Genomic DNA, 14,609 nt, shown 5'->3' with positions numbered 1-14,609 from the left:
ATCTTAGAGTCAGAGAATCATATAGAGAAGTACAGCACAGAAACAGACTCTTTAGTCCAACTCGTCCATGCCGAACAGATATTCTAACTTAATCTACTCCCATTTGCCAGCACTTTGCCCATATCCCTCTAAACTCTTCCTAATCACATACACATCCAGATACACACACAACCCTCTGCGTGAAAATGTTGCCCCTTTTGTCCCTTTGATATTAGATTAGATTAGATTACTTACAGTGTGGAAACAGGCCCTTCGGCCCAACAAGTCCACACCGCCCCGCCGAAGCGCAACCCACCCATACCCCTACATCTACCCCTTACCTAACACTACGGGCAATTTAGCATGGCCAATTCACCTGATCTGCACATCTTTGGAGTGTGGGAGGAAACCGGAGCACCCGGAGGAAACCCACGCAGACACGGGGAGAATGTGCAAACTCCACACAGAGAGTCGCCTGAGGCGGGAATTGAACCCGGGTCTCTGGCGCTGTGAGGCAGCAGTGCTAACCACTCTTACCCTAAACCTCTGCTTCTGGACTCTCCCACTCCAGGGGAAAGACTTTGTCTGTTTATCCTATCCATGCCCCTCATGATTTTATAAACCTCTATGAGGTCACCCTTCAGCCTCTGACACTCCAGGGAAAACAGCCCCAGCCTGTTCAGCCTCTCCCTGTAGATCAAATCCTGCAACCCTGAAAACATCCTTGTAAATTTTCTGAACCCTTTCAAGTTTCACAACATCCTTCCAATAGGAAGGAGTGCAGAATTGCGCGCAATATTCCAACAGTGGCCGAACCGATTGGTGAAATCCCAATCCTACCTTGGTAAAGTGGTGGATGGGGTCATACCAAGTTCTTTAGCCTCTATTTTCTCTGGTGTCATCCAAGGGAACCTAAGAGGTTTGATCCCCTGATCTGGTGCAGAATTGACACCCTGAATTGAATACATTTATTTGTTTCCGTAATGTATTTTACAGAAAACAGGAAAAAAACTTGCATTTATATAGCATCTTTTATGACTTCAGGCTTTCCCAAATTGCTTTACACCTTATTTTTGAAGAGTTGCCATAATCTACTTCTTGAGTTCTCTTCCCAATTAACATCCAGCTATCAGGGTGATGACCTCCATCATGGCTAGGACAAGGAGACAGGTCCCAAATTCATCCCAAGTAGAATCGGAATTAAAACCCATACTGTTGACATCAATCTGATTCACTTCAGCCAATTAGCTCCCCATGGAGTTGCTGTGCTACGTACATTTTGACATCATGTTGTAAGCTGGAGTTATGGATAGTAATAGCTTCATCACATGGCTGACCAGGGATCTCTGTCGATGTTGCCATCTGCCATTGCCTAAAAGGATTTGCAGATTGATACGTAACCTATTTGGGCACGTTATGAATGCACCTTCCATGGCTATCAAGTCCTGGAGTGGGACTTGAACCTGGAGCTTCTGTTTCAGAGGCAGGATGCTTCCCGCAGTACCAAAGACCCCTGTAACCATAATGGTAATGATTGCTACTTCTGTAGTTGGGACCTTAAGAAACCAGTAGCTCATTTCAGATTTTCCTGCATCCATTTTGTGTGTGACACACAATGGGATAAAAGTTGCATCTAATTGGTTAAATTCCTCATTTGCTTGACTGAATTCCATCTTACAAATGAAACTTCAGTGGCAGTGAACAAAGCAGACCATTTTCTTGTAAAGCATTGATAAAGTGACATATGGATTGTAAGTGTTTTGAACATAATGTGAGACATTTCCAGTGCATGTAGGTTGTTACCAGTTGGATAAACTGATAACTGGCACATAAGCAAGGTGACAGGCTCTGAAAGAGTTTTGAAGAGTTTTGAAGTACTGGGCCTATTCAGTAATAGAGGCAAATTATCAAATCATCTTTCTCCAGTTGATGTGATCATTCGCAGGATTACTAGCATGTCTTAAATAAATTTTAAATGTCATGCTTTAGCTTAGCGGCTTTATTTAAAACATTGTGAATCACTAGAACTATTGAAATTTTAAATGCATTGTCAACTTTAAAGAAGGATTTCCAGTCACTTTATTCAAATGTCAATATATAAAATATTTAAAATTACACAGAGACATGTTGAGTTGGTATAATACAGCGGATGCTGGAGGTCTGAAATAAAAATGGGAGTGCTGGAGAAATTAGGCAAGTCTGGCAACATCTGGGAAGAGAACCACAATTACATTTACAAAACCAATCTGAAGTGAAATCCTAACAATTAAAGCTGCTTTCCTGTGGTGCTCAAATATTGGATAAAAGCATCAGAACTCAATCTTTAAAAAATAATCTTGTCACAAAATGTAATTTCAATCTGAACAAAAGAACTAGATCAAATCTCTTCCCTCTCTTCTATGACCCCTCGGTAAGGCAGTCTTCTGCAACCTGATGACTGGCTATCCTTATCACTCCCTACAGAAGTATGTGGGGTAAGTCAGAATTACAAATGAAGGTAATATTTATCAGCCACCACTTCTGCATTACAATAGTACCATTTCAGTCAAAGCCTACAAATAATACAAAGTCTGGCATTATCTACAAGCAATCCTTTCACTGTCTTACCTTTGCTATTTTGATTGTGTTCACAAAGCTCTGAATCCTCTCAGAACGTTTAGTTGCAAGCTTTCAGAAGTCTCGTTCAATTCTGATGAGGTCTGCCTTCCACAAACACCATCTGAGTTGTATATCGTCTGTTCATCATTGTTGGGTAGTGCAGCTGTCCAGAATCATGGGTATAGTTCTTGACTGAAACCCATTGATGTTAACTTCCCTGGATCTAGTTCCAGATCTTTTTACTGATTTTGAGCTATTCTTGGTGCTGGAAGAGCACAGCAGTTCAGGCAGCATCCAGCGAGCAGCGAAATCGACATTTCGGGCAAAAGCCCTTCATCAGGAATAAAGGCAGTGAGCCTGAAGCATGGAGAGATAAGCTAGAGGAGGGTGGGGGTGGGGGTGCTACTCTGTCCCCACCCCCACCCTCCTCTAGCTTATCTCTCCATGCTTCAGGCTCACTGTCTTTATTCCTGATGAAGGGCTTTTGCCCGAAACGTCGATTTTGCTGCTCGTTGGATGCTGCCTGAACTGCTGTGCTCTTCCAGCACCACTAATCCAGTATTTGGTTTTCAGCATCTGCAGTCATTGTTTTTACCTTTTTGAGCTATTCTTGCCAGTCATTGTCTATCTACTTTTAGTTATGATGATTCTCCAACTAGTTTCCTCAATCTCTGATTCTTTGAGTTGAAAAAATTGCCATCTCTTGCATGGCACAGCCATTCGAAACAACTATTAACATCTAAACCCAAGGAATCTCACTGGAGATGGAGGAGAGTTTTTCTTTTCAAATTATTATTAGTATTTGCAATTCTTTTCCCCAGAGAGAGAGAGGGAGACAGATAGAAGCCAGATCATTGGATATATTGGAGTTAGTAAGGACTGCAGATGCTGGAAACTGAGTGAGACAGGTTTTTGATTGACAAGGGACAATGGGTGATAGGCAGGAAAGAGGAGATAAAGCCAAGTGGCATTAAGATCAAATCAGTCATGGTCCTATTGAATGACACAAAAGGGTTTTTGCACCAAATGGCCTACTCCTGTTTTTATTCGTTTTGATCTTAAAATCTAAAGTATTAATTCCCTTTGCATATTCCCATTTGCAGCAGTGGACCTAAGTTATGGAAGTGCTCTCAATGGCCTTCCTTTGTACATGTTGTGATCAACATCAGAATCATCCATTCAAGGCAATGGAAACATCCATGGATTCCAGGAACTGTTGATGTTCAAATGCATTCCTCTCACAGCTCACCAGCCCTTGGAATTAAGGAGCTATCTTCTATTTACATAAGTAAAACTTTAACCTATCACCGTATTCAACCAATGATTTTAGCATTTTGTTTAAGTTCTTTAAAAATTAGTCGAGTCAATGATCCAAATTAGGTGTTTTAGTCAATACTGAGACCAATGAAATGTCCCCTGTAACAGTTATAACTTTATGAGAAGTTTTGAAAAAGCGAGTAAGTCCAATCCTTGGTGTTCTGTATACCAAATCTAACCTATCACTACATCAGGCACCATTTTAACCTCTAAAAACAATGATTTTGAGGTACTTGAGAAGTAAAAAATGTAACTGTTTCAAACCCAGTCCCAACCTGTTCATTTCTGGTTTTGTTGGAAGCAGAAGAGGAATGAGGCAACACAAACACTCTCAGGAAGAGGTCAGTTATTGAAACCTTTTAAGGTAGCTTCCATTTTTAAATATTTTTTTTATTGTTAACCAGTTTCTGCTGGCTCTTTGTTAGAGCCAGCAAGTTGGGGTGATAAGGCTCTACAAGCTACATACATTTTACAGCACCATTTGTGGGCCAAGAGGATCAGTTTTCTTTCCTCCAAGTGCAACAAGAAAGCCGCCTCATAGACCTCTCTGATGGTAACTGCGTTCCTCCAGGATATTCTGCTGAACGTTAAAGATTTTCCAGAATTCCTGTGTTCTACTCCCATTCCTCACCTGCTAGGATTTTTCCCTAGCTCCCTTTGTCCTCTCAGTCCCCTGGTTAAGGCCTAGGGCTGGATCTTAATATGGGCCCCCAACAAAATCAGGAGGATGTGTAGATTTGCATCTACTGAGGCCCTTATTCAGGGGCCCACATTAGTCATGTGCTTGGGATGGGAATTGTAAGACAGTGTTTAGAAGAGGCAACAGATCACATGATATACCCAACCCTAAACCCACAACAACTGCTGGTCCACAACTCCAGCCTCTGGCTGTCCTTTGGAGAGGGTATCCCCTCGCGAACATGACCAAGCAGCTATGTTGGTATTAAATTGTTAAAGAAACCTGACTTCTCCTCCCAGGTTGAGGCTGCCTTTCACACTCTCTCTCAAAAGTCTACTACTGTTGCCGGCAGTGTGTGCCACACCCCTACTACTCTTTGAGTAAAGAAACTAACTCTGACATCTGTCCTATATCTATTGCCCCTCAATTTAAAGCTATGTCCCCTCGTGCTAGCCATCACCATCCATGGAAAAAGGCTATCACTGTTCACTCTGATTATCTGATGTGTTTCAATTAAGTCACCTCTCAACCTTCTTCTCTCTAATGAAGACAGCCTCAAGTGCCTCAGCCACTCCTCATAAGATCTTCCCTCCATACCAGATGACATTCTATTAAATCTCCTCTGAACCCTTTCCAAAGTTTCCACATCCTTCCTATAATGCGGTGATCAGAACTGTATGCAATACTCCAAGTGAAGCAGAGTTTTGTACAGCTGTAGCATGACCTCATGGCTCTGAAACTCAAACTCCCTAAAATAAACGCCAACATACCGTATGTCTTCTTAACAACCCTATCAATCTGGGTGGCAACTTGCAGGGATCTGTGTACATGGACACTGAAATCTGTCTCGGCAGAAGTGAGGATTGCAAATGCTGGAAACCAGAGTTTAGATCAGAGCGGTGCTGGAAAAACACAGCAGGTCAAGCAGCATCCGAGGAGCAGGAAAATCGACGTTTCGGGCAAAAGCCCTTCATCAGGAATAGATGCAGGAAGCCTCCAGGGTGGAGAGATAAATGGGGGATGGGGGTGGGGCTGGATAGAATGTAGCAAAGAGTACAATAGGTGAATTTGGGTGGGGCTGGAGGTGATAGGTCAGAGGGGAGGGTGGAGTGGATAGGTGGGAAGGGAGATTGGCAGGTAGGACCGGTCATGAGGACAGTGCTGAGCTGGAAGGTTGGAACTGAGGTAAGGTGGGGGGAGGGAAAATGAGGAAACTGGTGAAGTCCACATTGATGCCCTAGGGTTGAAGTGTTCCGAGGCGGAAGATGAGGCACTCTTCCTCCAGGTGTCGGGTGGTGACGGAGCAGTGGTGGAGGCGGCCCAGGATCTGCATGTCCTCGGCAGAGTGGGAGGGGGAGTTGAAATATTGGGCCACGGGACAGTGGGGTTGATTGGTGTGGGTGTCCCGGAGATGTTCCCTGAAGCGCTGTGCAAGGAAGTGTCCAGTCTCCCCAGTGTAGAGGAGACCATATCGGGAGCAATAAATTACATTGGTGGATGTGCAGGTGAAACTTTGATGATGTGGAAGGCTCCTATGGGGCCTTGGATGGAGGTGAGGGAGGAGGTGTGGGCGCAGGTTTTGCAATTCCTGCGGTAGCAGGGGAGGGTGCCAGGACGGAAGGGTGGGTTGTTGGGGGGTGTGGACCTGACCAGTTAGTCACGGAGAGAACGGTGTTTGCGGAAAGCGAATGGGGTGAGGAGGGAAATATATCCCTGGCGGTGGGGTCCGTTTGGAGGTGGTGGAAATGTTGGCAGCTAATGCAGTTTATACTTTTATAATCTTTTCCAACACTTTACCCACAACCGAAGTAAGGCTCACTGGTCTACTCCTCTTCTTGAAGAAGGGGACAACATTTGCTACCCTCCAGTCTTCTGGCACTATTCCTGTAGATAATATGCATGATATAATTTCTACAAACTTCATTTGGGCCCCTGACTGTAAGTCAAATAGATAAACATGATTGATTTTGATTTCTGAATATTTATCTTTGAACAGTGTGTCAGAAGAACTCATTAAATGAGCACCAGAATCCAGCAGTGTGAGAGTTGAAAAAACAAATGCTTCGTTGATGCAACACTATTGTTCAAGTACTCTTGGAGAAAGGATTGTTGCATTTCTCCTCACATTGTTGAGTGCACCAAATCCTCTTCAAAGGTATCAACAGTGTTGAATATTTAAAACAGTAAATCAGAAAAATAAATGACAAACAATTGTAGTTGGTTAAATTGTAGTTGGGATCAGAATGGGAGTTAGTCGAATTTATTTGCTCGTAAGCACGATCTGGAATTGCAGGAAAATTGTCCTAATGGTCCTGTTTGTATTTCGACAGGTCATGAAGGATAAGTTAATGGACCTGACTAGCTTCAAGAAAGGAGAGGAAGAAGGAAGTCACGATGATAATGTGGTAACACTTTCTGTTAACCTGGATGAGCCGCTGAAACAGGACCCAAGCTCTTCCCAGCTGAACTAATTGTGCCACGAGTCTGCCAAACATCTTTATAGGAAAACCGTGTTGTTATTATACACCTAACAGATTTTGTTGAATGCATAATTTATGCTTTATTGCAAGATAAAGACTTGTAAGATATCCCTTGTGAAGTACAATATACTGTGAAGCTTTCCAGGCAAGAAGAGGCGTCCTTTCAGATTTGGAAAGCGCAGAAAGAATTTCCTTCTTGTCTGGAGGGCATTGTGCCTGGTCTGCAATCTTGACATTTAATCAGGGCATGAGCCAATCATTGCCTCATGTGCTCCAAAAATTGAAGTTACTAATTAAGTAATCTGTATGGGTATTTTTTCAACAAAAAGAAACTGAATAGATGTGTTTGTGATGGAAATGTTTGCTGAGAACATCACTTCTTCATTTCTTTTCCTTCCATGTGACATTGTGTCACTTTGTTTTGCTTCATTTATGGTGCACTCACTGTAGCAAATCCTTGGCAAAGTAAGACGGTAGCTAGCAGCAACAGAATGTAGACCAGCATTGTTCACACAGTAGGATACCCTGTCCAGCATTCACCATATGTGCAGATCATTTTCTTATTCCCATTGTCACTGTTTAGGTTTTGTGGTACAATCCACCAGAGATAAGCATAAAAGCTGAGTCCACTGCATTATGACTTGTACTTCATTGCAATCGGCCCATTCCCTGACGTTTATGATGTGCTGTTTTGATATTGAGAAATATCGATTTTCACAAAGTTCACTAATATAGTGAAGGAACTCCTTGTCCAGCACTGCCTCCCCCATACCCATCCTGTGCTCAATGAATTTATGACACAGAAATGAACTTGTAATGTGGATAAGAGTGTTCCCAATCAGCGACATTGCTTTGGTTTCAAGTACAGTGCAAACTCATGACAAGAGAGTGCTTTGCATCTAAGTACCAAGCCATTTTCCGATCATCACAAATCCCAATCATGGTGTGAAAGGTTTTATCAAGTTTTGGCACACTATGTGGTGAGATGTACTAGATGGAGAACATGTAACACCTTTAATAAGATCTGAGAACTTGTTTTTCCCAAAAAGACCTTTCAACAACACATAATGTGGCAACAGTGCAAAGTGCTGTGGGCTCCTCACACAGTACAGAACCAGTAATACTGTGACAGCAGCCAAGAATAAAGCAGATGCCTTGTACTGAGTTTATTGTATTATGTTTTCAGTTATCTAAAATGTAATTGAACAGGTCAAGAAATTTTTAAAAAGTACTGGTTATAGTTAGATCAATACTTCTGATCTATATAAACTTATAATTTCATTTTGTTAATTTATTCTCCCCTACAAACCAACATCTTCTTACAGAGAACCACTAAGATGATATTAGCTGGCACTGAGGTTTGTTCATTTGATTTACTTCTTTGTGTATTTAAAAGAAATGTAGATACGTGTCTTAAATAAAGAGTACATGAAATGGATGCAGTCTAACAAAGATTTCAGCCCTCCAAGTTGTGTGTCCTTTGCAGCATTCTAATAGCAGACTTTTTTTACGTTTAATGAAATATCTCTAATCTGGATCATAGAAAAATCATATGAAGCGAAGAACATTCTCTTATTCACATTATTGCTGAAACCAACGTGTGCAGTATTAATGTCTGAACACTTGACACAACTGTATTGTATTACTGTTGTCCACTATTTTAACTGAAGTGTTCATCTGTTTATTGTGAGTGTTCATACGATAATAACACCTAAAGTAATTTCCTCTCAAAGCTAATCTTTTACTGAGCTTATAGTATTTTGTAACCACTTTACATTGGTGTGCATATATTACTAATGTCTCATAATGGTGCATCATAGATAGGTCCATATAATTGTAAATGTCAGTCAGCTAATTAAAGGTTTTAAATGTAGTTCGGTAGAAGGTATATCCTGTTTTTGACTCCAAGAGCTTGGGGCTTCACAGTGTCCCATTTTGAAAGGCACAGTGCCAATAGAACAGTTCTAAATTTGACCTCAAAGTACAAAGAAAAATTGCTGCGGTCACTGCAACATGTTTAAGAATCTCTGACCCAGAGGAAAAGACTTTTAACTGTTATTACAACCTATTTCTCTGGTGAAGCTACACACTTCCATACCACCTTTGAGATATGTGATACTTTCCTGACAAAATATAAATTAACCCACATCATGATTATTGAATACAGCAAACATGTTGACCATTAAATTAACTGGGACAGATTTCTAATTGGGAGGGTGGCGTCAAACAATGTGTTTTTTTAATTCATTCATGGGACATTGGCATCACTGGCTGGACCAGCATTTATTGCCCATCCCTAACCATCTGCAAGAAAGTAGTGGTGAGCTGCTTACTTGAATCACTGTAGGTACACCCACAGTGGAACTGGTGACAGCATTCAAGTATTTTGACCCAGTGACACCGAAAGGGCAATAATACATTTCCAAGTTCAGATAGTGGGAACTTGTAGGCAGTGGTGTTCCCATGTACCTGCTGCCCTTTTCCTTCTAGATGGTTGTAGTCATGCTTGGACCATTTAGGATTTGTCTTGCATTTTGTGTCCAGGGCACACCTGGTCAACTTTCCTCATTGTCAGGTACAGATTTTTCAGCTGTAACATGCATTTCGTTAATGTGACTTTGCTGTAACGCGATTGACAAATTGGGGACACTGTTTCTAAAGCACAAACTTTTAAAGTATGTATTGGTTGTAATGTGATTAGTTTTAATGGTGCTGTTATTATGCATTATTCTTATAACACAGGATTGCGTGAGAACGGGACTACGGCGTAAGAGCAGAACTAAATGCTGATCTCAGTGTTGCAGCTGTAATGGACCAGCTTGGTTAGAAGTATCAAGTTCACTTGGAAGTTGCTGGATTGGTGGATTTCTGCAGTAACCTTTTAGATGGTACTACTGAACATCAGTGGTGGAGACAGTGAAGGTTTCTGGATGTTGTGCCAAATAAGTGGGCTGATTTGTCCTGAATGGGGTGTCAAGCTTCTTGAGTATTGTTGGACTTGTACTTATCCAGGCAAGTGAGAACTATTCAACCTCAGTCATGATTTATGTGTTGTAGGGATTTACAGGTTTTTGGGAATCCAAAAATAAGAGTTACTCACAGGATTCCCAGTCTCTGATTTGCTCTTGTATTCAATGTATTTATATGGCTAATCTAGTTCAGCTTCTGTTCAATGGTAACCTCTAAGATGTAGCTAGTAGGGGTCATTGATGCTAATGCCATTGAATGTCAAGGGGCAATGTTTGGATTTTCAATTATTAGAGATGGTCATAGCCTGAAATTTATGTGATATGAATGGCAATTTGCGACATGTGAGCCCAAATCTAGGTACTATCCAGATCTTGATGTATCTGGTCAGGGACTGCTTCTGCATCTGAGTAATTGCGAATGGTGCTGAACATTACGCAATTATCGACGAACATCCACACTTCTGACCTAACAGTGGAGGGGGCACTATTGATGAAATAATTGAAGATGGTTGGGCCTAAGACACTACCTTGAGGAACTCCTGCTGAGAGGTCCTGGAGCTGAGATGACTGACATTCAACAACTGCAACCATCTTCCTTTATGCTCGGTATGATCCCTATCAGTGGAAAGTTTCCCCCGATTCACAGTGATTGTAGTTTTGCTAGTTCTCTCTCATGCTACACCAATCAAATGTTACAAATCACACAACACCAGGTTATAGTCCAACAGGTTTAATTGGAAGCACTAGCTTTCGGATCGACGCTCCTTCATTAGGTGGGATTAAGGAGCGGCACTCCAAAAGGTAGTGCTGCCAATTAATCCTGTTGGACTATAACCTGGTGTTGGGTGATTTGTAACTTTGTACACGCCAGTCCAACACCAGCATCTCCAAACGAGTCGAATGTAGCCTTGATGTCAGAGGTAATCATGTTCACTTCACCTCTGGAATTCAGCTCTTTTGTCCATGTTTGATCCAAAGGTATAATCAGTTCTGAAACTGAATAACTTGGCAGAATCCAATAACCTGCATCAGTGGACAGATTATTATTGAGCAAGTATTGCTTGATAGCAGTGTTGCTAAGACCTACCATCATTTTGCTGATGAAATGGCCATTGACCACTTCAGATTTGTCTTGCATTTTGTGTACAGGACATACCTGGTCAACTGTCCTCATTGTCAGGTACAGGTTGTTCTGCTATAATGCGCATTTAATTAATGTGAATTCTCTGTAACGCGATTGACGAATTGGAGACACTGTTTCTAAAGCGCAAACTTTTAAAGTGTCTATTGGTTATAACACAATTCCGGCCCAATTAGTTTAAATGCTGGTGCTATTATGCAATTTTCTTATAACACAGGATTGCACAAGAATGGAACTACCGTGTTATTGCAGAACCAACTGTAGATCCTAGTGTTGTAGCTGTATTAGACCAGATGTTGGAAAGAAGTATCACATTCTGGAGCACCAGTCTTCAGTAACATGGTAGGAATACTGTCAGGGCCTATAGCTTTTGTAGTATCTAGTAGTTTAAGGCATTTCTTGATATCACATGGAGTGAATCAATTTGGATGAAGAGAGGCATCTATAAGATTGGGAATTCTGCAAGAAGTTAAAATGGATCACCAACTTACCACTTCCCAGTGAAAACTGTTACAAATGTATCAGCCTTATCTGTTGCACTGATATGCTCACCCATCATTGAGGATGGGAATATTTTAGGAGCTAACTAGTGAGGACTTTAATTATCCACCACCATACACAATTGGATGTGACAAGACTGCAGAGCTTCCATCTGATTTGTTGCCTGTGAAATTGCTTAGCCCAGTCTATCATTTCCTGTTTACGCTGTTTGGAATGCAGGTCATCTAGTCTTGTAGCTTCACCAGGTTGGAAACTCATTTCTAGGTATGTCTGGTGATTTTACTGCATTTCCCATTGAAGCGGAGTTGATCCCTTTGCTTGATGGTGGTGGTAGAGGGGAATGAGCTATGAGGTTGCAAATTGAGTTTGAATACAATTCTGCTGTTACTGATGGCCCACAACACTCCATCAATGCCTAATATTGTGTTACTAGACATGTTCAAAGTCTATCCCATTTAACACAGAAATAGTGCTGCACAAAGCAATGGGCAGTGTACTCAATGCAAAATTGGGGCTCTGTCTCCACAGAAACTTTGGAATTGTCACTTCTACAAATGTTGTCATGGGCACTGCATCTGTAGCAAGCAGATTAGTGACAATAAGGTCAACTATTTTTCCCTGAGTATAAGTATTTCAAACTGTAGCTGGACTAGTACGTGATTCAGTTCTTCCGATTTGGCACTAGCTCCCACATGTTGGTCAGGAGGACTCAGCAGGGTCACTAGGGCTGAGTTTGCTGTTGACATTTCTGTTATCTAGGTCGATGCCTGGTCAACAGTTTCATTCCTTTTTTTGAGATGTTTTAGTGGTTGATACATCCGAATGACTTTGCTGGGCCATTTCAGAGGGCAGTTAAGAGTCAACTGTTTTGTTGTGAGTCTGGAGTAATAAATAAGCTTGACCAGGTAAGGGTGGTAGATTTACTTCATTAATAGAAGGACATGGACATTAGTGAACAAGATTTGTTTTTAAACAATGGTCAATGTTTGTGATGGCAATCATCATTAGGCTTTTAATTTGAGCGGCACAGTGGCTCAGTGCCTCATAGCACCAGGGTCCCAGGTTCAATTCCAGCCTTGGGCTACTGTCTGTGTGGAGTTTGCACATTCTCCCTATGTCTGCGCGGGTTTCCTCCCACAGTCCAAAAATGTGCAGGTTAGGTGAATTGGTCATGCTAAATTGCCCAAAGTGTTAGGTGCATTAGTCAAATGGAGTTGGGTCTGGGTGGGTTACTGTTCAGAGGGTCGGTGTGGACTTGTTGGGCTTGAAGGGCCTGTTTCCACACTATAGAGAATCTAAATAGAATTCCAGATTTTATTGAATTTAAATTCCACCTACCATAGTGGGATTCAGTCCCTTGTCCCAGGAATGGGACCCGGGTCTCTGTAATACTAGACCGTTGACAATGCCACCAGGCCATCAACTCACCTGCGGCATACAGCTGTACCTATGACCTGGAGCCCAGCATGATTATCAGGTTTGGCTCCCTGTCAGACAGGGATTACCATAGAAGAGGCCACAATCCAGTACCAGGGAGTTTTTATGCTGGTTGGGATGGAGATCATGAAAGAGGTGTTAGGCGCAACCTGGACTAGAACTGATTGCAAGGAATCAGAGGGCAAGTTGGAGCAGAGATATTGAGGTCAGAGAGTGGCAGAGGTGGGGATGAATCTGAGAAAGATCCAGAGAAATTGTAGAAAGATCAGGAACAGTGATGGAAGGAATGGCAGAGCAATTGAGGACAGATAGGTGAAAGTGAGTACTGCAGATGCTGGAGATTAGAGTCAAGATTAGAATGGTGCTGGAAAAGCACAGCAGGTCAGGCAACATCCAAGGAGCAGGGAAATTGACATTTCGGGCAAAAGCCCTTCATCAGGACAATTGAGGACAAATGTCAAGTTGTCTTGACAGAAGAAGATAGGAGGCTGAGGAAGAGTCAGCGATTGTGGCGGAATCAGTGATGAGAGGGTATTGGTTGAGGATGTGGGAGAAAGCAGTTATTGCCAGGTCACTGACCACATGGAGAATATGTAGGTGAGGTGAGGCTTTCAGGTCAGCCAGCTGGCTCTTGCCTCATCTAGCCCACAATGGGGTCATGGCTGTTCCTGCTTCCTTTTACCAGTCATGTTTGCTGAGGCCAGGGTACAGGCCAACTTGTGGTTAGAAGTCAAAACATGTCATCCACACGTTGTCCCATCTCCGTGAAAAGTGTACATGTCTAGGTTTGAGCTAAGTCAGGTTTATGTTTCAGACTTCTAATATTTTAATGCCTCAAGTTCACCTGTTTTTCAGAAGGTGGGGTTAAAATAACTCCATAACAAATAATTCTGTTATAATTCTAGTAAAACCAATCTGCATAATTCTCATTCAAATCACAAAAGCTTCACCCAACCATGTTTGTGCTAACTACAAATTTCCAAATGATCCTGATCGCCTTGGCAGCACAAAAGGTGTCTCAGTTGAATAATGTGTGGAAGCCCCTTATAGAGTGCATTTTTTTTGTTAAATAAATGTATTGACTGAAAAGAATTGAGATTCTTGGGTTGAATTTGTAGCATTAGCACTCCCAGTATAAAACATCACAACTTTCTGAATGAAAAAGATATTCAGTCTCTTTGTCATAACTACCAGTCATTGATATAGCATTTTTAATGATGAAATGTACCCAAGGAGCTTCAGGGAAGTGTAATCCACCATAGATACATGCCAAGTCCACAATGCATATATCAGGATGACTGCATTTCAGACACCAACATGGGTTTTAAAGATGATTATACGAAGGAAGTAGGAAGTAGACAGACAGAGAGATTTCATGTCAGCAGTTACAAAGCCTAGAACGGGTGGCATAGTGGCTCAGTGGTTAGCACTGCTGCCTCACAGCACCAGGGTCCCAGGTTTGATTCCACCCTCGGGTGACTGTCTGTGTGGAGTTTGCACATTCTCCC

At 42.0% G+C, this 14,609-nt stretch overlaps 1 protein-coding gene across 5 annotated transcripts in view; it reads left to right on the top strand.

Moving 5' to 3' along the window:
• The window catches only part of LOC140465848 (acid-sensing ion channel 2-like), a 1,252,445-nt gene extending 1,243,954 nt beyond the window's left edge, over nucleotides 1-8,491 (top strand). For 2 of the 5 annotated variants that reach the window (XM_072561692.1, XM_072561691.1), the window contains exon 9: nucleotides 6,904-8,491. In XM_072561692.1, the coding sequence (XP_072417793.1) occupies nucleotides 6,904-7,044 (141 nt within the window). In that variant the 3' untranslated portion in view covers nucleotides 7,045-8,491. Of the gene's footprint in view, nucleotides 1-6,569; nucleotides 6,653-6,903 lie in introns of those variants that run through there. The other 3 variants (XR_011955168.1, XR_011955167.1, XM_072561693.1) reach the window with 3 other exon arrangements.
• Nucleotides 8,492-14,609: the final 6,118 nt, after the last annotated feature.

The sequence above is a fragment of the Chiloscyllium punctatum genome, chromosome 42 (assembly GCF_047496795.1).
Source record: "Chiloscyllium punctatum isolate Juve2018m chromosome 42, sChiPun1.3, whole genome shotgun sequence".
Taxonomy (NCBI): domain Eukaryota; kingdom Metazoa; phylum Chordata; class Chondrichthyes; order Orectolobiformes; family Hemiscylliidae; genus Chiloscyllium; species Chiloscyllium punctatum.
Note: the sequence above shows the minus strand (reverse complement) of the source record. Positions and strands in the feature narration are given on the sequence as shown.